We start from the raw sequence: 25,789 nt of genomic DNA, 5'->3' as shown, positions 1-25,789 counted from the left end.
TCACCCAAGAAGATACGTTTATTATTCTAAATAGCAAGTTAATCATTGTGTAGAATCTCCCCTCCCCCAAGTTTGAAAACAAGAGACAAATGAGATATTTCTCTTGTGATAGTGGAGTCTTTTGATTGCCTATGCAATTCTTCCTTGAATGTGTGTGTGTGTGTGTGTGTGTGTGTGTGTGTGTGTTGAGAATTCTACCACAAGTTATTGAAGACCACTGTTGGACTACTGGATTGGTCACTGTCCGAAACAATAAGCTCTTTTTAGAAAACCAGGGATTCATCCTCTTAATGTGGCATGAGAGAGGGATTTAAGCTTAATTTAGCACCATTTAGAAAAGATTACCCCTTAATTGCAACAGAAGCTGGCAGGCAGCAGCAACAATGAAGAGCTATTATCCAGTGAATCTTTGTGTGCTGGCTAAACTACAGAGCCAGGAAAGAAGAGTAACCAAGTGAACTATATCCATAAAGCCTCTCTTGCTATCAGAACTTGAATTTCTTATTCAGCATGGAGTCCTTGTCCACAAGGCAAGGAGACGCACACCACAGGGAGGAAAATAAACTTGGATTCTTTAGGAACAGCTGCTGGCTGTTTTGCATATACATCCCCATTTCACTTGAGGCACAAACCACTCATTCATCAGCATGCAAATCAAGGGGAAAGTGGGGGGAGAAGACAGAGACAGAGACAGAGAGAGAGAGAGAGAGAGAGAGAGAGAGAGACTAGAAGTTGTCAAATTGTACAGGGAACAACTCCCAGGCTGCTGGAGGCTTGAGGTGTAAGAGAAAAGAAAGCAAAACAAAGCAGATGCCTTACTGGAACTAAACATAGCAGGATTTTCACTCAGTAAAAGCAAGGGATAGCAGACAATGGATTTCCACATACCGCAGTGGCAAATGCTGTCATCAAACAGAAAAATACCTGATTTGAATCAAATCTCTGTTCTAGTCTAGGGCCTTGTAAAGACGGAAATGAATCGGAAGCTGTGGCTTCTAATTCATAGCTGCGCTTGAATTTTAACATGGGCCCTTTAGCAGTGTGTGTGATTTTGGGGCATGCTCAGCAGCACTTGGGGGCCACCCGTAAGCAGCAAGACATTGTTATCAGGCCAAAACACCACTTCTACACAAACCTTCAAAATTAGAGACATGAAACAACAGTGATATTTGGCAACATGTATGCACACACAGACATGAGCAAAGTCTCTTAAGCTAAAGTTACAGCTATATACAAAAAATCACTTCTGCAGGGAGCAAAGGTCCTAATCATTTATCGCATTTGTATGCCATCTTTTTCTCCAAGGAGTTCAAGATGGCATACACGGTTCCCCCCCCTCCTCATATAACCCCCACAATAACCCTGTGGGGTAGATTATGCTGACAGGCAGTGACTGGCCCAACATCATCCAGTGGAGCTTCATGGCACAGTGAGAGTTTGAACCCTGGTCACCTGGGCCCTAGTCCAACACTCCTAAACCACACTGGCAGCTATGTCCCCCCCCCCCCCCCGCCCATTAAGTGGCCTACTGGCAATTCAAACTCTTGAACCCAGTTCACTGGGAGTATATCAAGGATAAATTCTCATTTTGCATCAGATAAGTGGCTGGCTGAAAGTTCTTCTCACATGCTGGCTTTTCTCATTACGAGATCCACCCTTGCAACTATAGCAACACTCATCTGTGTGAACCAGAGTTGTCACGGAGCAAGATCTGCCACATCACCACAGCCAGTGCCCACTAGTAACACAGAGAAGGGGCAGGAAAAAAATCACTAGGGCAGGGCCGTCGCTCAGTGGTAGAGCGATACATATTCCGTGTACAGAAGCCCCAGGAGGTTCCATTCCGTCATTTCAGTAGCAAAGCTGGCAATGTACAGTGGTACCTCGGGTTAAGAACTTAATTCGTTCTGGAGATCCGTTCTTAACCTGAAACTGTTCTTAACCTGAGGTACCTCTTTACCTAATGGGGCCTCCCGCTGCTGCTGCATGATTTGTGTTCTCATCCTGAGGTAAAGTTCTTAACCTGAGGTACTATTTCTGGGTTAGCGGAGTCTGTAACCTGAAGCGTCTGTAACCCAAGGTACCACTGTATTTGCCTCAGAAGAGACACACAACATTGAGTGAGATGATCTGGTAGATCCAATGGGGGAAAGGGCAGCTTCCTGAGTATACATCTGAACTTAACTTGTTCTCTATATAGTGTGGGAAGAAAACACACTTCAGGCCAGCATGTGTGTCTTTTGAAGGCAAACCATAAAAGATTCTGCAGCACTTTTAAGTCAAGACCCATTGTTCCTCAAGCGTAAGGAAGAACAAAATGAAGTCACTTTTTTCCATGCAAAGTGTAACAATAGAAATACATTTATACACCGCCCCCCCTTTCAAAGGCTCTAGGGGTGGCAAATCACAATGGGGAACAAATCACAGCTGTAAATCCCCAAAAGGCAACAGAAAAATATAAAATGGAGACTGAAAGCAGACAACTAGGGAAAATTCTATTATGTGGAAACATTGCTTTGTGCCTGTAGAAGAGTGGAACTCTGCATTCAGAGATGGAATTTGAGGGGGGAAAGCTATAGGTACCACAAGAGTTATTACAGTAATCGCAGATACAATGACAGCCCGTTTTTTTCAGTGCACTGTGCACCAATAACATCTTGGAATGGTGTCTTTTCATTTGCAATAAACACATCTCTGTTTCACCTCACAAGCGAAGACATTGCCTCACAACATTGCCTCCCTTCCAACTATTCCCATCAATTTGCAGATCGTGTCTTTAAAGCCACAGAAGCAGCAGAGCATTTCTGCAACAGCCTCAGAATGACGCCATAAAAATGACGTACAGTTTCGATTATTACTATCCTGAGCGGTCCAGTGTTATCACGACAGTTCGCAATGTGCGTACAGGAAGGCCAAGCTACCTTACAACAACGGGAAGGCTTCAGAATTTTGATTGCTGCTAACAAAGAGAGAGTCTTCGTTAAACAGACAAACAATTAGCTTTGGGCCTCTTCAGGCAAGCTTCGCCACCAAATGGAAAGCTCTCTAACTCCTTTCAGCAGTGCTATAATGCAGTGGGGGGAGGGAAATCACCCAAACACTGGATTGCCTCCATGCCTTTGAGTGAATGGAAGCTTTCAGTGCTTACTGAAGTGCAAGGCCCGTATCTGACAAACAAAAGCTAACATTATGTACAGTACCCACAAAAGCAATGACAAAACTAAGACAGCGTGGCTCCACTCAGCAAGTCTTGAAGCCAGAGGCAAAAGGGAATGAGAGTGAGCCGCCACAGGCAGTGGCTGACCCCCATTGCAAGACAGAACAATGGAAACAGAATGTGGAAAAGGGCATTCCTTTATGAAGTACACTTAAAACACAATGCAAGACTTAACAGTATCCCATGACTTCATGTGGCTGGGGTGGGGGAGCCGAAATGGTGTGAAACAAGAGGGATAAAGAACTACTCTACAGCAAAATAAGCGGACGAGGCTGAAGGGTCAATGCATCCTCTCCATCCTTGCAATTTCAGAAACGCTAAGAACCCCATATTCTATTATGACAGCTTTGCCAGAGAAATACTAGAGGACAAGGAGATTCTACGACACAGACTCCAGCTGCAGTCCAGCACACTGGCAGGAAAAGAAAGAAAGAAAAGGAACAAATACTTTCACTACGTTTCTGCAAGTCACAACAATGGGAAGGTCAGAGGCAACACCAGATCAATTTTTATGCTAACAGACTTACTGCCAGTGTTAAAAAGAAAAAGAAAAACGAAGCCACATTTTGTTCAGATCAGTTATAATCCATTTGTATCACAGAGCATCTGGCCATGCAAGGTTAAACAAAGCAAAAACAATTGCAAAAAGAACTACCCTAGATGCTTGTGCAAATACAAAGCAACCAGTACACAATTTGTTTTATCTGTGGGTTTCTCACTGAGCCAATTAAGCACACTCTGAAACAGGCTTGTTTTATAGCCACCCACCTGAATACCTGTTACAAGAAGTGTGGGGAGCGGGTGGCGCTGTGGTCCAAACCACTGAGCATCTTGGGTTTGCTGATCGGAAGGTCAGCAGTTCAAATCCACGCAATGGGGTGAGCTCCCGTTGCTCTGTCCCAGCTCCTGCCAACCTAGCAGTTCAAAAGCATACCAGTGCAAGTAGAAAAATAGGTACTGCTGTGGCGGTAAGGTAAACAGTGTTTCCATGTGCTCTGGCTTCCATCATGCTGTGCCGTTGCACGAGAAGCGGTTTAGTCATGCTGGCCACATGACCCGGAAAGCTGTCTGCAGACAAATGTTGGCTCCATCAGTCTGAGAGCGAGATGAGCGCCACACCCCATAGTCACCTTTGACTGGACTTAACCATCCAGAGGGGTCCTTTACCTTTTGACATTTTACAAGAAGTGGCTCCAAGACAGCAAACTGGAAGAGAGTGGACTACTTATGTACTGCAAATGACTTGTATCTGTATGTATGGACAAGCAGTCTAGTAAAATTGGTTGCAGGCTAGTATCCAACCCAATCCAAATAACTTTATTGTACTAGCCATTGGCCATGACAAATCTGAATCAAAAAGAAATACAAGTAAAAGAGGTGTGGCGCCACAGACAATGGTCTCTATTTAGATCTCTGCGTCTCCCTTGCAGGCTAGTATCTTTTCTAGCCGAACTTGCAAGACTGCTATAGAATATTTTGCAAGACAATTAAATGTTGTACAATTCTTCCATTTCACTACAAATCTTACATAACAGACAATTTAGGATTTGTCAACCTGCCAGTTAGGAATAGCAGGGAAATGTGGTGTTTATATGTATGTAGTTGCAGATTCTAACTATTTTCTGTTGGTCAATGGCTGTAGGCTAGTTTCGCAACTTGCAGAAGCACCAACAGTGGCCACGCACACAACCTTTCATCACCCTCAGAGTTTCGTAGCAACCCACAAATCCTGTCCACAGACAACCCTTTTGGAGATCCTTGTGAACATTTCAAGGTGATTAATTGTTACTGACGTGAACATATGGACAAGACCAAACACTGTTCAGAATAATAAGAATGGCTAGGAGGAATATTCCCAATCTTTTATAGTTTTTCCTCAAATAAATAAGAGACAATCCAAGTTCAGAGAAGCATTTCATAACATGTAAAGCATCAACTCTATTACTTAGTAAAATCACAGAATCATAGAACTGTAGGGACCCTCAGTGAGAAGCAAAACCCACAAATCAGCATTTTCCCATATTTAAACTTATACTCCTCAACATACTTATGAGTAGTAATGTAAGGGTTTCAATTACAGGTGTCAAGTGCAAGTAGAATTTAAGGTAGCACAATAATTCTGTCTTCCTTTTCTGCTCCTCTCGCTTCTCTTGTTTGCCTTCTAGACCTCCTAAGGCCAGCAACCTTTTTCAGCAGGGGGCCGGTCCACTGTCCCTCAGACCTTGTGAGGGGCTGGACTATATTTTGAAGAGAGAAAAAAGCATGAATTCCTATGCCCCACAAATAACCCAGGGGCACATTTTAAATAAAAGGAAACATTCTACTCACGTAAAAACACGCTGATTCTCAAACTCCATCTCTTTCATGAAGCCTTTAACACAAGACCCCCTTGTTCCCACACCCTCTGATAACACACCCTGCCACAAAGCTTAAGCTAACTTCCCTGTTTCCTCCTCTCTCCCCCACACTGAATTTTAGATGAGATGTTCCTAAGGACAGGGACCTGTCTTCTATTACTTCACGGATGGCACCAAGCAGCAATGAAAATATGGAAACACATCAGACTAAAAACAGGTGTGCAAAAAGCAGCTCACCTGTGGCCAGAGAGAATCATCTCCAGATTTCTATATGCAAGGAAAGATGGCTTTTCTTCTTTCTGCTAGGCCACATGTTAAATGCAGGAATGCAAATATCTGAAGCCAGTGATTACTGTAGACTAAGACTGCACTCCTAAGCATATACGGAAGCAAATTCAAGTTCAGCGGGGCTTACTCCCAGGTAAGCAGGATTTGGACGGCAGCCTAATTTGCAAGGCTGCCTTACAATGAATGGAAAGACTTTCCCTGCAGGCAGATTCAGCTCTTCTATCTCCTACCATTATCACATACTCCCCAGCTATTTTTATTCAGCTAATTACATGTGGGAAGATACAAAGAATTTATACAGCTAACTATGTTTGGGTTAACACAAGCAGCTGGAAAGCTTATTAGCACAATTACATTATTGTCTAAATTCCATGTGGCAGATTGCTTCATCACGATTACACAGTTACCGTACATATTTCCCCCCCTTAAATAGGAAAGCAATGTAAGAACAGCTATGGACTCTCCCTCTTAGCATCAGCCCACTAGAATGGGAGTTACGGTCCCTAGGCCAAACTAGACATGCTACAGCAGGGATCAGCAAACTTTTTCAGCAGAGGGCCAGTCCACTGTCCCTCAGACCTTGTGGGAGGCCAGACTATATTTTTTTGGGGGGGGGGGATGAATGAATTCATATGCCACACAAATAACCCAGAGATGCATTTTAAATAAAAGGACACATTCTACTCATGTAAAAACACGCTTTTTAGGATTTAGAAGGCGATTGGGCCAGATCCGGCCCCCCGGGCCTTAGTTTACCTACCCATGTGCTACAGGGAATCTGTGATGTTACAAGGAATCATTGATCTCTCTCTTTCTCTTTCTCTAAGCCTCACTTAGCTTTGTACCTTTAAGTTTTCTCCACTTAGAGCCAATACATTTAGTTTGGATTGAGAAAGGGGCGGGGGAGGCTCAAATATTTGCACTTCTCAGGTCTTCAAACCAACAACTTAGATCTCCTAATTAGTAATACAAACACAATTCACAGGAGATCCTGATCATGGATCTCTTGCATAATGTCTAGTTTGGTCATCAATGGAAGTGAAATATCCCAAGCCCAAGCCCTCAATGATAGCTGCTTTGCCCCTCTGAAAAACAAGTGAAAGAAGCATTTTTTAATGGTAAGTAGAAGTGTAAGTGCAGTGACTGAATGTTCCCATGCAGACACAGGAAACTGCATTAAAAAACATACATTCTGCATTCTTCTGAGCCTTCAATATATTATCTTTGTTCCATTCCACTCTCAATAGTAAGAAGTATTCAATTATTACTTTAAAATTAACTGAAAGTCACCAGCCATTTCAGTAGGTTGATTCCCCTTGTAATTTGGATAAAAACTGCCAAATACTATTTGCTTTTACACTGCCCCTCTCCAAAGGGATTTTATTCTTATGCATCCTCCCCCAAAGGCTACAAAAAACCGCTAATTTACAGCCCTATGAAATGTAATTATACGGGGGGGGGGGTTCAAAATACAAAGTAACTCTCTTACATACAAACTGTTATGGTTTGCATTATCATTCCCCCAGCCCCACCCACACATAATGTGCTAAAGACAAAAGAAAATTCAATGCGAATCCACATCTAACGGGTGAGCTCACAATCCTAGGAATTTTGCCAGAACAGCAACAAAACAACAATCCCAAACAAATAAGCAGTTATTTCCCCAGCTGTAACATTCCCAGTAATTTGTAAAATCATGTGCCCCAGCAGCATCCCATAGAATTTAAAGTGACATCCTCTTCCAGTTGTGTGTCACGGGGACAGATGCTTTTAAAATGATTAGGTTTCATGTTGTGCTCCAAAGAGATTTCTTAATGTAGTTCACATCAAGGTCACATTAAATTAGCTAAGCCCATCCACTCAGGGTTTAATTGCCTGCACTGTTCCTCAGATGCAAAGCGGGTATGGGGGAGGAATTTCCACACACCAGAGCTGATCTAATAAACTTTGGTTTAGGGAATTAGGGAGCACAGTTTATGCAATTCTTGATTCATGTTCTGCTCTGAATGAGGGCTCTCGCAACTGCCAAGCACACACGCCTCTCCTTGCGTATTCCATCACTCTAAATATTATAATCTCTGAACAAAGCTCAGCAAACAGGCTGAAATCTCAGATTAAACCCCAGAACTGAGCCGTGCATGCACCAAAATCACTTTCCTCTAATTTGCACTCTTGCAAATTTAATGAGGGGAAAGAACATCCTTCGCACAGTCATTGACTTCATAGCAAAAATATGTTAACACAGATAGAGAACATTAGAATCTAGCCCTCTGTTCCCAGTGAACTGGGCATGTGTCCTAGTTTATATGAATCAAGACTCTTCCTTGCTTAAGAATGTAGTTACCAAGAGCGACAATTCGGAGGAGGCTACATTAAGTGTTTCTGCCCAGCTGATACACACAGCACTGCCCAATCTGATGCTCTGGAACAGTCAGCTGCCTTATAACAGGTCAGACAATGGCCTGGTTTGGACAATCACATCTTGACTTAATAAGCCAAGATAGGAACCACAGCTTTGTGCCGTCACATGCAGCCCCTTCTCTGTGTGTCATGCAGTAATTAAACCAACAATTCTCCAATTAACTGCAGCTTTTCATTTGTCTGAACTAGGAAACTATGGTTAACAGATTCAGAACAAGCCAGAATCTTAAAACCATCAGCCTGGCCTGTTCCAAACCTGCTAACCACAGGCAAAATGGGAAACTATGGCTAATTGGAGACTTCTGGATGTAATGACTAACTCCCACAGAAGGAGATGTGTATATGGGTAACAAAGCTCATTTATATCTCAGACTGGAAAGCTTAGGTGCAATTGTCCAAACTCAGGCATATTTGTCTATCTAGGCCAGTGCTGCCTACCTTGCCTAGCAGTCATATTTCCAATCAACCCCTACTTCCTAACTGGAGATGCCAGTGGCTGAACCTTGGAATTCTTGAATGCAAAGTATGAGCTCCAAATATGAGCTATGGTCTCAACCCCAGAAACATAACATTAAAAAAAAAAAAACATTTACAGAAAGGAACTATTACATCTCTAGTGTGGTTGTTGAATCACTACCTACTGAAATACAAACTGCACTCCTTTGATAAGTCAGTGAAACAACCTCTGAAGCAAGTGATACCTTTCAGGATCATGTATTGCCAATATGTAACATGAAACTTATTGAGTTGAGGACCAGGGCAATGCCTAAGAGTATAAGACCTGAAACAGGCAATCTGCTGGTCAGACCTCATCACAGCCATGAGCTGTGCCTCAGTCCCATACCTGCAATATGGGAATGGTAGCACTCCCCCACCTTGGAAGACGTGCACGATTTAAATGCAAATAAACAGCAGCTGCTAGGACATAGGGACTCTATGCCTCCAGGATTCTAAACTGCATGGGCCATTTCTGATCCCTGATGTCCCTTGTGTTGCTTAGGAAACATACCAAAGATGTACATCAAGGAAAAAATATGTGGATTATCAAACTGATTTGGGGCTGCTAGGTTTTGGTTTTGGTTTGTTCCTCTCTTGTGGCCTGTCCAGAATTCCTTGTTTGCATTTTGGACTGATCCTTGGAGCTCTTTATATGCAAAACTACTCTCTATGCGAAACTTGTAAGTCTTGCCATGCCACTAAGGCCCTGTTATCATGTCCATGCAACTGTTTCCAGGCCTTATTCTGAGATTGAGCTGGAACTTAATGGGGCAATTTTTACTAAGGAAAATTGCCCCATTAAGTTTTTTAACTTTAATAAATTAAGCATTCGAATTAAAATATAGACAAAAAAATCACGTACAGCTTATTACAATAAAAACATTACAGAACCAGCCCTTCCTTTAAAAGTTCTACCTAATAGAGAATAACATTCCCAAAGGTTGATTATGGCCTGCTGCTGATGCTGTAGGTTCACCCTATCTGTACTTAAAAGCAGTCATAAAAACAGAAAAAATAAAATCACAAGATAATAAAATAATAAGCCTAATAAGCATAGAAAGCATAAAAAGAATGACTGGCATAAAATAAATTACATAGTGGTTCATATCTGTACCAAACATACAAAATATTCAGGACTGTTGCCAAATAAACTCATATTTAGTGTGAATTTGGTGACCGTGAGACTGTTTGGCTCCCAAGCAGAAGCCAAGTTGGAGGGGTCCGCAACACCCCTGGCAGCACGTATTTTATGAGTCAATTTTCAGAAATGGCAATGAACATGAATTTTTAAAACCATAGATCCATAGATAACAAGATGCGTCTTTCCACCCCTGAGAGATCGTAAGATGAGCAGCAACAACAGATATAGAATTAATTGTTGAAAAGTAAGACTTCACTGGCAGCAACAAAAAGGTATAAGATACATGGCTTAGCATCTAGGGTGACCTGCATGCCAACAATAATACCAAATTCCATTACAACCTGCTTCTAGAACTTGTGTACATAGTTACATCCCTACCACATATGCCAATATGTTCCTCACCCCGTACAATCCCGCCAGCATATGGGGGCTGCTTAATTAAGTAACCCCATTTTAAGGCTTAAGAATGCCCTGTTTGATCTATTATTATTATTATTATTAAAAGTTCTCTTGCACCCTTCCACCCAAAGAGGTTCAGGGTGGCAAATGCCAAAATGCTGAAGCAATACAATGAAAAATAAAATATTTAAAACGTCCAAAAAATATTTGCATACCATATCACTGTGGTTCGCTAGCATATTGTAATTATATAAAAACAACAGTTTCAGATTAAATTCAGGACATTGTATTGATTTGGAAGCCCTTTATTTGGTCATTTTGACAAGCTGAAAGTTGGGCTAAAAGTCTTTAAAATGCCCCTTACAAAGATTGTAGTCTTAACAAACACTCCATTGGAACTGCACAAGTTCTGATCTGAGTTTTGTAGAAATCCCTTGGATACAATCTGGGGGTGGGGGAGTTCCACATGTTCCCTTTGGTTTGAGATTTATTTAAACCAGCTGTGTGTATGAACCAGAAGTTCCTATTTCCTGTCCATAAAACATTGCTAAATGATTCGAAATGCAGAGGGGAAACATGGGGAGGGCCAAACGACGAACCAGCTTCTGCTTTAACAGCAGACCAAAGCTGATCCTGAAAAATAAAGCAGCATTTTGTGAAACCGATGAAAGCTTGGTGATTTTGCTTAGTGAATGCAAAAAGTGTGCTCCAGCATACTGCTGGGGCAGAATACTGCATTTGCCAAAATCTATCCATCCAAGTCATTAGATTTCAGAGTCTGTGCTCCCATTAAGTCTCTGATTTTGTGAGTAATTGGAGCACAATGCCTTTTTCCTTCTTCTTTTGAATTCTGTGGGAGGTGAGAGCCACACTGCCTGCACTGATGTTCCCATCTATACCAAAGGTTTAGCCAGAGTTCACACTCAGCTTTGAAACATTAGTCCTATCCCAATTCCCACCGCTTACAAACTGCACTATTGCAAGCTAACTAACCCCTTGTTAACATCAGAGGCGGCTGACCATTTTTCAGGTTCAAAGGGCCACACTGAGGGCTCGTCAGTCCCCCAAGAGCCACATGCTAGACATGGGTATGGCTTCTCTTTCCTGAGCATCTAATGCCACCTATATTTCCTGAAATTCTTCTAAGGCCTTCTTGAAGTATGGCTGTTCCGTAGGGATGGAACAGTGTAGCAGGTCTAGAAAATCACCCCTAGACTTGGGTTGGGAGTCTTACATCTGCGGGATGGGTGGGTGGGTGGGTGGGCAGGTTCTCTATTCCCAATGTCTTGGCTTGTGCTCACATTCCCCCTTTCCAAATATGTTCAGTTCTTCACCGCCACTCTAACCCTAAGACTGCAAACTCTTTCAGGCACAGGCTTGTCAGCTGCTGACACTGCCAGTTACGTAACGGTGGTTAATTAATTATTATTATATAGCCTCAAAGTTAATTAAGTTTCTTTGTTGAGCCCCAGGGCATAAAAACAACAACATATTAAAACAAAACCATTGTTAAAGCATACATGTATCAGTCAACAATATGTTAAGGCATTTCATAGCTGCCGGAGGATTTAACACCACAGTGCAGGTAACATCTACTATTGTTTGCCAAGAGCCACTTCAGCATCAGCAAAGGGCCATGTAGTTCAATGCACAGCATCTGTCTTGCATGCAGAAGATCCCAGGTTAAATCTCCAGGTAGGGAAGGCAGAGACCCCTGCCTGAAATCCTGGAGAACTGCTGTCAGTCAGTGTAGGCAGAACTGAGCTAGAATCTGACTCCGTATAAGGCAGCTTCCTATGTTCCTATCCGCTGGTTCAAACAGTTTGCATAATCCACCAGGAACACACAGGCAGGAAATGGGAGCATGGCTGCAATCCTGAACTTATTGACTAGGGAGCAAGTCTCATGGAACTCAGGAAACAAGAACAGGTACGTCCTGCCTGCAAGTATTCTGCAGCCAGATCTCCACAAAGGCAGGGAACCTCTCTTCAGTCCAAGGGCTGCATTCCTTTATAGGCAACACCTCAAGAGCGGCCAGAGCAAAGGATGTGATTCTCACCTTTTGTACAGGAAGCTACATTCCAGCCATAAGAGGAAGGTGCACACACACATCTTTATAACCTCCGTTGAGGCAAGCAAGAGGCATTGTCAAAGTTGAAGGACACATTCCACCCAGCAAAGCAATGAAAATTGCTTGGAAAGGTGGCAAGCATAGTCTGGGGAGAATCCTAAGGCCTATAGAGGCATTGTTCTACTTCTGCCTCAGATTATACACCCATTTTTTAAAATAAAAATTCACTTCAGCTAAGTGAACTTTGCTTATTCTTGTTATTCAGAAAACTGCAGTAAAAATATAAAAGTCGTACTTGGGTTGTCAAATGCCCTGGAACTCAGACGTTTTGGCCCCCAAACGCCACAAGACCGGAAGTGATTGCTCCGGTTTGCGAATGTTCTTTTGGAACCCGAACATCTGACGGGGATTCCGCGGCTTGTGATTGGCTGCAAGAGCTTCCTGCAGCCAATCAGAAGCCGCAATTTGGTTTTCGAATGTTTTGGAAGTCGAACGGACTTCAGGAAAAGATTCAGTTTGACTTCCAAGGTACGACTGTTCTTGTTTATACCAATGCAACATGAAGGTAAAGGAAGGGCTTGTTTAAAACAGTATATACACAATTACATGGAAACTTTCCCCTAGAACACTTGCCCAGCCATTATCTAACAATACATTTTATTTTATTTTCTATTTTTAAACAACCCCCCCCCCCGATAAAGAATTATAATCTCATACAGCAAGCTACCACAACTAGCATGGGCGTATTGATTTAATTGTGCCCCGAGGAAACGTAGACATCATTTTATTCTCCCCTGCCCCACTTTCCTACTAGCAAAGTTCAAATTCAATGAATCAGCCTATGGCAAAAAAAGTCTGCAATAAATAAATAAAAACAAAATAGCCGGCAGGAATAATGTCCTGGGGGTGGGGTGGAATTCTCCTCCCACATCAGCCTGTTTATTTCTTGCAAGATCGGCAGTTTCTCGCTACCAAGGATCCAGTCAGAGTCTAATTCTTTCTTTTTTGTTCTTCGCTGTGAGAATTACTTAGATGCCAAAGTTTATTTGTGTCCCTTCCTTGTGTTAAAGTTTTCATAGATCATATTCCAAATCCATGCTATATTCTTCCCCGTTGCTCAGCTACCGACTCTGAACAAATACATCTCTGCATTCTGCCAGAAGTGGAGAGGCAGAGAAAAACAGAGAGAGAGCCCAGACAAATGCCTGGAGAATGAATCACCCACTGGAAGTCGCCTTATGCCCCTGCAGTGTAACCGATTAGTCATAACCTCACATACAGTAGAATGGGAACAGAAAATGGTGAAGCTATTCACTGCACCCCACCCCCAGCTGCTCCTTGCCGCCCACTGCTCAGAAGGAGGCTATTTTCACATCACATGGATTCAGCTCACAAAAATGTCAGCCTTCAAATACAGGCTTTCAGGGAAATTCAGCTATTGTGCGATACGCCTGAAAGCAAAGGTTGGCACTGGCCTGGGTGCCAATCTGCACCCAGGACAAGGTTTTAAGGCTTTGTGTACTGATCAGGTGAACAGTGAGTAAATAGTGAGCGAATAGATACGCTTTAAAAAGCAAAGGCAAGCTCACCACAGCTGGTGCTTGATGTATTTCGGAGATGAGTTCCCTCTACAGACTGGGGGCCAACATGGACACGGAGAAGGCTGTCCTCCAAGCTGCCACAAAACAAACCTCTGCAAGCTGTGGCATAACTAATGGGGTCTCCCCTGAAAATCTTACATGTACAGGAAGGTCTGTATAGGAGAAAGTGTTATTTCAGATAATCTACACCTGCAGAGGTAACTGGGGTGGATAGCCTTTCGCATGGCGGTCCCCAGCCTATGAAATAAACTTTCCACTGAAAGACAGTAGGCACGTACTGTAATGAGCTTCTAATTGCTCTTCAAAACATCATCTAATTATTTAAACTTTCCATGGCCTCCATATCCAATTGAATGATTCCCAGTTATTTTACAGTAATTGTGATAGGTTGCTTTTACTGGATCGTATTAACTGAATACTCCATTTTTTGTTTCGCATTGGATTGCTTTATTGTAATGTCTAGCACCTTGGTATAAATGCTTTCAATAAATATTAAAGGCATTGTCTTTTGAAGACACAAAGTTGTTTCAGACAACACAGTTTTCCAGTCTCCAATTAGGTGGGTCACCTCAAAAAAACGAGCAGAGGGTCTAGGGCAAGTTGTGCAGATGATGGTGAGAGTATCCCAACACATTGGGGATGGGTAAAAAAGTTGGGTCTTAAAGCTCAGTTTCAGGTCATCTGCAAAATTATTTGGGGCTTCTTGATATTTCTTCTTGGTTTTGCTCAGGTTGCAATAACAATTCTCTTCCAAGAAACCATTCTGCTTCTTGGCGACTCTCAATCATCCAGTCCAGGCTCTGAGCAACTGACCCCACTGTATGTAAAGTAAAAGGGCAAGGTGGATGGGGGCAGAGAAAGGCCAAAAACATTATTTTACACATTTAACTACAGAATCCTATATACTCAGAAGATAAGTCTAACTAAATTCAATACAGCTTAGCTCCAGATAAGTGGGTATAGGATTGCAGCCTAAGAGAATGCTACCTGTGCATAAATAAAAGAAAATGTCCACAATATGCAGGCTAACTGGTTCTTCTAGATATCCTGCTCAAGAAAAACTGGAATACGTGAAGCAAATTAGCTCCTTCTATTGTAAACAAAGTTTTTAGAAAATAAAAACGTATCAGTTTGCCTCAGCCCCTCTACTGTTCTTTATTATGGGGGGGGCACAGAAATATTTTTATTTGTTTGCCAAAATGAGGCAGGCACTTCATACAGAAGAGGAGGAGACTTACAGATCCAGCCCACAGGTTTGCTCAGGAGAATTAGATTGTGCCCTAAATGGAATAAACAACAGCTTTTCAAGAGCTTAAACAAATAAAATCCCTGGTGGATTGGGCCCCATGCCACATTCAGCATGTGCTTGCAATAAAATACAACCCTCCCTTACAATTTTAAAGATTTTCAAAAACAGCTTGCAAATAAATTCTAGGAACAAATGAAGATTAACATGATTCACATAAAATACAATCCAGTGGAACATCAGCAACAGAAAAAAGCGCCAGCATTAAATAAGATCTAAAACAGAACCAAAAAATATTACTGTTGGTTAAAAAAGTTAAAAGTTGGGCCAGGGAGGGAGGGGACAACTATTGGCATGGCACCAAAGACTCCAGTCTAGGCACTAATGCCTAACACAGCATGGTGCTAGATACAACATTGCAAATTGGGGTGCCACCACCAGCTAGTCCCCTTCCACAGTCACCATCCACCACTTAAGACCCTTTGGACATGATCTCAGCTTAAGGGGAGCTACCTGGATTTCCTGCCCAATACATGAACCAAGACTTTGGCTTTTAGTAAACGATTGAGCTAGTCTAGAATCATTGTCCTTAAAAGGGGTTGTTTTCTACACTGGAGGTATTTGGTCTCGCATGTTTGTTACACAGAAGAATTAAAAAACAAATTTGTACTTTCCTTAACTTAAGAAAGCTTTTTATCACATAATTTTGCTGAACATGAAGTTATTTGCTATGCTGCCAGCTGGAATGAAAATGGCTTATTCTCTCCCCACCGTGCCCCCACACTAAAATCAGCAAGACCTAAAAATATTTAACCACGATGAGCTCTTTATCCTCACCCTTTCCCAATAACCACCTCAAATGTAAAGAGGAATGTGGGTTTTGAATTAGCAATAGGTCATTTCTGCAAAAGCTTTAAAAGGCTCTAGCCTCATCTTTTAAGCCAACCACTCAATCTCATATATATAAGTATGTCTTACTATTGCATATCCCTTGTATTATAGAAATAAATAATTCAAAGTATTATCAGGTCTGTGAGCGCTAAGGAATCAAATCATGAGGATTACATCCACTGGCCTCACCATTGGCTAATCCAAAAGCAGTTCCAAACAGGAGGAACCAGTTTCAGTTTCCAGCAAGCTATAAATCTTGCAGACATCACTTAATACAGATCAAAGCACTAGGCAAAGGAGATAACCTCTTTTGAAGTCGGGGATTGTAGGCCTTTGTTGCCCCCAGTCCCCACCAAATGAATTGTCAAGACTGCAGATGATTAGGCTCTGCATACAATCCCTCTTGCAAAACCTCAGAGAAGTAACCCTGATTTGTCTGTAGTTATCTCACATTGGACTGGATGCTTTTTCCCCTGCAACCAAAAGCAAAGGTTAAAAGGTGCAGCTAAATTCTGGATTTACTTGGTTGCTCTTAGTGTTACATACTTTCATGGTTGTACCAACAAGGCACGAGTTAAAGAGGGGAGTACCACATAGCTCTAGTAAGCGCAGAATGAGGTTCCACTCATGCAACAAAACTTTTTCCCCTCTCCCCACTGTGTGCCCCTAAACTTGTTCTGGAGGTTCCACCAACCGGCCAGAGCAGACTTAGGGTTGCATGAGTGGACCTCACACCATGCATGCAACAACTTAGTGGAATCCCACCCAAAGAATCAAGGACAGAAGAGGCTAGGACAAATGTTCACTTATCATGAAAAATAGCACATGGGTCTTGCATAACCTCTCCAATGCTCCCAATTCCACTGCTGGCCCCAACTGCTCCCCGACCCCATATATCTTCTTTCTTCCTTGCTCTCTGCCAATCTAGTTCAACATTTATTGCAAATGCCTACTTGTTATCCTGTTTTGCAATTTACATTCACAGAAAATGGGTTGGGGGCATTTAAAGCGCAGAATTTGGATCTGGCTATCCAACAAATCAATATGGCAAATGAGTCAAATCTTATTAGACAGCAAGTCCACACCTGACATTTTTCCTGCAAATGTTACGTTTTGTTTCACACAGTATTTGCACTGCTGCTAATTATAAGATGAGGTAAGCAAAGAATTCCTGAATCTAAAGCAGAATCCCTTTAAGGGAGAAAAATGAGAAACCACATCAATTGAAGAATACATTTCCACAAGTAAGTGAGAGATTCTTTGTGTGGAAATAGGGGCAGTCCTTCTACAAAGATCAGATGAGGATAAGCACAGAATCACCTTATCTCATGAACGGCTCTGGAAGTAAGGTGATTCACCTAAAAGCTAGCTGGGAGACTTTATCACACTTTATCATTCCTTCACGGAAGTGATGGACGTCATTTACAGATCTTCATGCACTGTAGCAAGCTTCTGCACCAAACATGTTTTTGCATGCAAACCTAGCCCAGCACGCACATGGCAAAACAGATGGTCTGTGCTGTCAAAAGTCTCTAAGATAGGGTATAGATTCCCTTAAACTTAATGTCGGGGAATGTGCACATGGATCTAGTTAAGTCATTAGCTGCAGAAATTTTTTACCCTGAACAAAGAGAACAACGTGATGACTGTACAAGTTCTAGTTACATACTTTCTTCCTCAGAGGAAATAATACACATTTTCACAGGATGTTTCCATCTCTACTAATAACTGGATGAGGGCACATAAAATTTCAGGATGTAAAGCAGAGGCAAATAGAGACAAAGAAAGAAAGAGAAATTACATTACAGTGGAACCTCCGGTCACGTACAGTCCTCCTTACGTACGCTTCAGGTAACGAGCTCCGCTAACCCAGAAGTATATGCTCCTGGTTGTGAACTTTGCTCCGGGATGCGAGTGGAAGTTGCACGGCGCAGTGGGAGGCCCCATTAGCGAAAGCGCGCCTCATGTTAAGAACGGTTTCAGGTTAAGAACGGACCTCCGGAATTAAGTTCGTAACTGGAGGTACCACTGTACAGACCTACCTTTCAACCATGAAATAACATGAGGACAAGGAATAGAGGAGGAATTTGATTCAGTACACATTTAAAGCCAAATCTATCAAATTCCCTCTTTCTGAAACACAGCTATCCTTCTAAATTTATACTCAGTCATATTTTGTGGTGAAGTTCTCCAACCAAGGTTTACAAAAATGCATATATGAAGGGAAAGCATGCACAAAAATGAAAATATTAATTTAAAGAATGTGTGATGTTGTTTAACATCTACATGAAACTGCTGGTTGGGATCATCTGAAGTCTTTGAGTACATAGTCAACAATATGCTGATGATGCACTGCTCTGCTTCTCCTTTAAGTCTACAGGAGTGGCAGCGGATGAGCTAGACCAATGTCTTGCTTTGGTAATGAAATGGATGTGTGTCAGTATACTGAAGCTCAATCCAGATAAAACTGAGACACTGTTAGTGTCTGGTTCCCTAGACCAGATGGATGGGAGGTGGCCTGTTCTTGATGTGGTTACACTACTTCTGAAAGAGCAGATACATGGGAGGACTTCTGGATCCATCACTGTTGCTTGAGTCTTAAGTGGCATGGCAGGCTTTTCATCAACTCTGGCTCCTTTCTGGAAAGGCATAGCCTAACTTCTGTTGTCAACACTCTGGTAACCTCTAGGTTAAATTACTGCAATGAGTTATATGTGGGGCTGCCTTTGAAGATTGTCTGTAAACTACAGTTGGTCCAGAATTCAGCGGCCAGGTTGTTCACTGAGACAAGATAGTCAGAGCACAAAACACCAATCTTGGCCAGATTGCACTGGCTACCAATGAGTTTCTGAGCCCAATTCAACGTACTGGTTTTAACTACAAAGCCTTACGCAGCTCAGGAGCCCAAGACTTCAAAGACCTCCTCACCAACCCTGACCAGAATCTAGGCTGTTCTCCATGTGCCTCCTCCATACGAGTTCTGGAGGGAGACAACAAAAGAACGTGTATTTTCAGTCTTCCCACTTGTGGAATGCTCTCCCCATAGAGGCTCACCTGGTACCATTCTTACATACTTTTAGGCATCATGCAAACATACTTTGTTTCCCAACAGGCCTTTGGCTTTTAACTATCCATGGCGTCTTTTAGTGGATGGGATGTTTCAATCCTGCCTTCTAAAAACATGGATGTGTTTTAGATTTTTCTGTTTTATTTGATTTGGCTTTTAACCTGAATGTCATTTGATTATTGCTGCAAGTGGCTTTGAGTTGCTTTTGTAAAAAAAGGGCAGCTAATAATTTAAATAAATAAATGAAGAGAACTGATTTTAAGACTGGAAAAATGAGAAATGGGGGCAACCAGAATGGACAGATCCTTCCATCCCTAGTCAGGCCAATGATCATTTCAGCATAAGCATTATTATGCAAGTGGATGAGAACAACAAAGTGTTGCAGCGTGGAGTGCTCCTGTTCACTGTGCTAGTCAGCCAGGCCCTCATCCACAATTCTCCATTCCTCCCCTCACTGGGTTTTCTGTTTTTCCTCCCTCAACATTCAGTCAGCATACTATAGTCACTGACTGTTGGAGTTGGGGTGGGGATTCCCATCCTAAGTTTTCTTCTTTAAAAATTTAGAACTTCTCCAGGCCTGCTGATACACCCCCGTCTTGTGCGTGGGTGGTACTTTCTTGGCCACATAAGCAATGACACTCATGCTGGAGCATAATAAATAGATGGAATAACAAACTAACATGGATGTCTTCACAAAAGGTCTGCTTCATTTTGTTTAATGACCCTGTACTTCTTTTTTAAATGTACTTGGCTGCCAAAGTCTGAAGAACCTGATTTGTATGACAATCTCAGATTAGCAGAGTTATTGGATCTGACAATCTCCATAAATGGTCTGCTTGTTTCTACAAAAAATGCTGAGATGACTGGCTGCAGGACCCACTTTTTCTTTTTAAAAAAGAAGGGATACTCCTAATTATATTGGCTCCATCCTACAGAAGTTCCACAGCCATCAGTTTTCAGTGTAGGGTATTGATGCCTTCAGAGGTCTGATTCTCTCATTATACTAAACCAAACCATGGCTTACCATAAACAAGCAACCATGCCAGCTTCTGGAGGAGACTGTGACTGTGTTTTGCTCCTCCTCCAGACATTCTACTGTTGTGATGTGCTGAACTAAGTATGGTTTGGCTTATAGCCTGAACCTAGGTTTGCGGTTTAGCACTCTCCAAAACAATGCCAAGCTTGTCCATTGTTTTACAGCTCATGGATTGTTAGAGTTAAACCATGAGTATGGGTTCAGATGACATGCTAAGCCAAACCATGACTTAGTGCAGCATCAGAACAAGGGAGGAGCAAAGTGTCTGATCTTCTTTCCAAGAGGCTGCATGTTTGTGGTAAGCCATGGTTTCACTTAGCATTGTGTGCAAATGAGGAAAGAGTAATCAGATTTCACTGTATCACCACCATGCATCACATCACCATGCCATGTGTTGTGAGCACAGCTTAAATACTGACATTCAGGTTGAGTTTGGAAACCAAAGTGAATAAGGTTCTCTACCTCATTCCCTCAGCAACTTCTATGGTGGAATATTTGCAACTTCTAAAGCCAACATTCCTGTGGAGCAACCTGAATACACAGCACAGAACTGTAGCTTATCAAGCCCCACTATGATCAGGAAAACTTACTGTGTAAAGATATAAAAGATAAGACTAAAAATCTTCTATGTAAACTTACAAAAAAAAGGTTCGGGGGTGGGGGGCATGGCCATTAAATAGGTTTCCTCCCACCCACCCCAAAAGCCTATTCAGCATACATCTGTTAAAGATTTAGTAAATCTCTAATGAGATCCAGATTCCTCCATAACATCATAAAGGTCTAAAGAACTATAATTTCCCCTATATCAGCCCATAGACAATCAGTCCTTGCATCAATACTGTGTACTGTATATACTTCGGGTTTTTAAAAATGCTGCACAAACAAAAACTGAATTCTGTCAATCATGCAAATTGAGAGCATGTGCTTATAATCTGCTTATTTTTGCGTAACATATTCCAGTTCTAGTAGTCAGATGAAAGGGCAAAGAGCTAAGAAAGGGATGCTGTATTCCTATGCTTTGATCACTGAAATCCCTCTTCCCCTCCTCCTATCAAGCCACAAAAAGTCCTCACATCTGTGCTCATGTTAATGGATGCAGATGCTCCATTAGCACAAGGTACAGAATAGAAGGGTGGAGAACAGAGAGCAAAGAGAGATTAAACTGTTTTGACACATACAAACGCATTCCCTATATAATAACTTTCCCCATGATTCCATATTAGCATTTCCAGACATACCCACGAGTCCACAGACATGCATTTCCAGCAATGTAAAAATATTTGAAAACATGTACAGCTTTAAATGCATCCTGAAAGACACCCTGCTTTAATTAATGTGGACAATATTAAGCACATTGCTATAAAGCAGGTTTCATTACGAAACTGCATCAGCACAGGGATTTGCAGTATCTAATTAAATCAACACTAATTTTGCTCTCTTAAGGAGACATTTAAGTTGACTCTGCATTGCTGCCCTCACTACTGCCAGATTTCAGGGAATCTTTGGTATGGGGCCACCAATGGGGGCACCCACATGACCACAACCATAGAGTGGGTTGTTTTTTTCTGCTGCCACATCAGCAAGGGCATTGCATGTTAGGGTAAATCAAGACTGTAGGTGGCCACCACCGACGGGAGTTCAGCATTGCTCCCATTCAAAAGCAGCACTGCCGTCTGTCCACCACTAAAATGCATTTAGTGGCAGCATGAATGGTTCAAATTGGTGAGAAGAGTTTCAAAGTTCCTATGGCTCTCAGCTGGTACCAGTGTTAGAAACTCAGATATACAAGCTAAACGCCAAATGGCACTTTAAAACTGGGTCACAGTCACCACAATTGAATGTGTAGGTCCTTTTTTTGAAGAAGAAGAGGAGGAGGAGTTTGGATTTGATATCCCACTTTATCCCTACCCTAAGGAGTCTCAAAGCGGCTAACATTCTCCTTTCCCTTCCTCCCCCACAACAAACACTCTGTGAGGTGAGTGGGGCTGAGAGACTTCAAAGAAGTGTGACTGGCCCAAGGTCACCCAGCAGCTGCATGTGGAGGAGCGGAGACGCGAACCCGGTTCCCCAGACTGCAAGACTACCGCTCTTAACCACACCACACTGGCTCTCATTTTGCAATGAAATATGATGTTGTTATTGTTGTTGTTGTCATTCATTTCCTTTCTATATCACTGTGTGTGTGTGTGTGTGTGTGTGTGTGTGTGTGTGTGGTTTACAACATATTAAAACATCAGATAAAACAATCCAGAAGAAACAAATTGAAGCTTCAAGGAAAATATTTCAGAACCTTCTCGAAGGGACATTTTGCTTTTCCCATATTTATTTACCTACTTTATTTATTGAGCTGCCCCATAGTAGAAGTACTCTAGGAAGCCAGTGTGGTGTAGTGGTTACAGTATCAGACTAGAACCTGGAAGATCAGGGTTCAAATCCCCACTCACGAAGCTCACATGGGCTAGTCACAGCCTCCTAACCTACCTCAGAGGGTTGTTGTAGAGATTAAATGAGAAGGGGGAGAACCATGTACTTCTTGGATGAAAAGGTGGGATAAAAAATGTAATAAATAAGCCCTTCTGCTTACCTTCTCAAGAAAGCTGGAGGAGCCAGCCAGATAGAAATGTCAGTCGCTAACTTGGCATCCAGAGATCTCTATGTGGTCACCATCGGCACAGGGCCCGACTGATACCTAACAACTTACTGCAAGCATGTCGTGCCAGAGCAAAAAGGTCTGTTCTCTGAATCCCTCAAATACACCCCTCTAAGTTTTTTCTAGTTAGCCACTTCCAAACCACATCCAAGAGAGAAGTCTCCCCCTTCCTGATTCACCACTCCACACAGTCTTTGCAGTCTTTCTCCTAATCTTTCCTTCTTCCTATCATGTTGTTGAGTGGAACAGAGAAAAATGAAGCTACTTTAGTTCCTCAGGCCAACCACAGTGTCCCCAACAGGATGGGAGGAAGAACTACATTTGTTCTCACAAAAAATGTCAAGCACAACTAAAAAGTTAAACAACTGATGTCCCGGAGTTGAAAACCTAGCACCTAATAAAACAACACACAAAACACTATAACCCATAGGCACCCACTCTTCCATTACAGTTTGCGATTACAGAAATGAACTGAGAACAGTGGAGAGGCAAGGAGCTGCATGAGAGGCCTTAACTGCTTCTGTGAAACAGACGTTTGGTAAAAAGCATGTATTATATAACTAGAAGCATACAATGGGCCAGCACTAGAAAAACAATATTTCAGATTCTTAGGGGCCATGCTTGCACAGAGCCAAACAGTATTTCAAAATTGTAGGCTGATTCTCGAAGTGCCCAAGCAATCAAGATAGCAGGCTTTCTGGCGCCTTCTGAATTTACTCAGTGATCTCTGATCAGTTTATGCTGGCACATGCAAGAGGCCTAATATTAATTATTCAAATATTAACGTTACAACCTCTGAAAAACTTATCTAATGAACTCTTAACTGAGCCATTTAAGATCCAGATTCGTTTCTGCACAAATGTCAAGCAACATCGTTAATCCTGCAAATTCATGCTTCCAAAACATCAAAACTCTACATCAGCCAGTTGACGTGGGCAGAAATAATTTAATTCCCTCCAGGTCTGGCAGAGGCCTATCCTAGGTTCCCTCCCATTAAATGGCAGAAGGAGACAGGGGATCTTCACCAACAAGACAGGCACGAGAGATCGCTACAAGGGGCGGGAAGGAGAGAAAACGACGGTCTCTGGTGGGCAGATGTCACCCGAGCCCAAGAGTATTAATCTCATAGTATCCTCTGTCCGGCACATTTCACGGCAGTGCAAGAAGATACGGCAGATGTCACAGGAAGGACACGGTGCATTAGAGAGGCGCAGACATTGCCGAGCTGCCCCTTTAAGGGGGCTGCAAGGCGTGACGCCAGCAAAAGGGGAGGGCCAAAGGCTCTGGATCGGCTTCGTTCTGTGACACTGCATCGCGGGGGCTGGGGAGAGAGAAGGCTGGTGCGCCTCCCGCGAGCTGGGCGAATCCAAAAGGCGAGGCTGCCTTGCGCGGAGAGCTGTGCACCCGCAGACCTTCCCAAGCCAGGGGGAGGGTTTGCAAGGCGCTGCATTCGCCACGCGCCCGGCACGCACTGGCGAGCCAGGCCCAGCTGGCCTTTGCGATCGTGGGAACGGGGCTGCTCGCGAAGCCTTCAAGCCTAGGCGCGCGCGCGCGCGCTCCCCATAACACCCACCACCGCCCCCTGAAAACGTTAATCCACAGAATGCACACGTCTCCACAAGCAAGCAGGCAGGCAGGGGAGCCTTGTGCGCTGGAGTCTCGATTGTGAGCTAACCATTAGCCCATGTTGCCTGCCTGCTATATTTATTCCCGCCCCTTCCCGCAAAAAGCAACCGGCGTTCAGCACAGTACCCCTCTCCCCTGCATCGCGCACCGCCTCCTCGCGCCCGCTAAAGCCCATTAGATCCGCCGCCGCAGCAGCTGTTGCTACCGCACGCCCCCCGCAAAATGAAGAAAGCGCCGCCCTCACCTCCTTCAGCTGCTCCATCTCGGTGCGGATGGTCTCGTACTCCAGCTCCAGCTCCTCATACTGCTGCTTGAGCTGCTGCTTCTCCTCCAGCACCGCCAGCCCGTACTCGGCAGCCTGGATCTTCTCGCGGGTGGTTTCGCCCAGCTCCTGGAAGAGCCGCTTGATCTCGGTGCGGAGCCACTCGGGCCCCGACTCCATCACCAGCTTGGCGTAGTCCTCTTCTTCGACGGCCAGAGACATCTTGGCGGGGGCGACGCTGCTCAGAGTACGGGGGGCTGGTGCGGCTCCAGACGGGAGTGAGGAGAAGGGAGGAAATGCGGCAGAGCGCGAGAGCAGCAGGATGGATCCGGCGGCGGCGGCAGCAGCAACGCCGCCCCGCTCGCTCCCTGCAGCCTTTAAGACCAGGCGGCCCCCCGAGCTGCCATGCCCCTCTGTCCTCCAGCGCCCCTAGCCCTAGCTGCCATGAAACGGGCAGGCTCCTTGCGCCCCTGGTCCCCCGCACCAGTGAACCGGCGGCTCCTCTACACCATGATTCCTGCGCCCTCCTCCTCCTCCTGCTGCTGCTGCTGCTCGTCTAGCTTAGGGAATGTGGGGAAACCGCAGTGAAATCATTCAAAAGGAACGGCCAATCAGTCGCCCCGAGGCATTGTAGGGCTTGTAGTCCCGGCGCCACCGAGGCCGAGCCGGTCGCTGCGCCCCGAAGACTACTAGTCCCATAATGCATAGGGAGGAGAGCCCCAGATGGAAACTTGGCCCTGCCCTCTTGAAGGAATTCTTGGAGAAGGGGAAGAACCTGGCAGGGAGCGCTGTTGTTCGTCATCGGCTGCGCTGGAAGCCGCTTGAGCGCTGCCCCCTGCAGGCCGTGCCCAGAACTGCCTGGCGTTTGGGCTACATTGCTGGCGGATGGTCTCTTGTCTTGCAGCAAATACATACTCTGTTCTGTTTAGACATCCTTCCTTCCTCCCCCACAGTGACCACCGGCATTGTTCATGGCACCAATAACACTGAAATCCTACGGGCGTTGCCCGTGGGCTTT

At 43.7% G+C, this 25,789-nt stretch overlaps 1 protein-coding gene across 4 annotated transcripts in view; it reads right to left on the bottom strand.

The window, feature by feature from the left end:
• Window positions 1-25,420, bottom strand: part of BICD2 (BICD cargo adaptor 2) — an 83,962-nt gene extending 58,542 nt beyond the window's left edge. Inside the window, exon 1 of one of the 4 annotated variants that reach the window (XM_081185241.1) lies at window positions 24,754-25,420. In XM_081185241.1, the coding sequence (XP_081041367.1) occupies window positions 24,754-24,993 (240 nt within the window). In that variant the 5' untranslated portion in view covers window positions 24,994-25,420. Of the gene's footprint in view, window positions 1-22,817; window positions 22,982-24,753 lie in introns of those variants that run through there. The other 3 variants (XM_081185243.1, XM_081185242.1, XM_081185244.1) reach the window with 3 other exon arrangements.
• Window positions 25,421-25,789: the final 369 nt, after the last annotated feature.

The sequence above is a fragment of the Podarcis bocagei genome (assembly GCF_964188305.1).
Source record: "Podarcis bocagei genome assembly, chromosome: 2".
NCBI classification, from domain to species: domain Eukaryota; kingdom Metazoa; phylum Chordata; class Lepidosauria; order Squamata; family Lacertidae; genus Podarcis; species Podarcis bocagei.
This window is presented reverse-complemented; position numbering and strand designations above follow the sequence as displayed.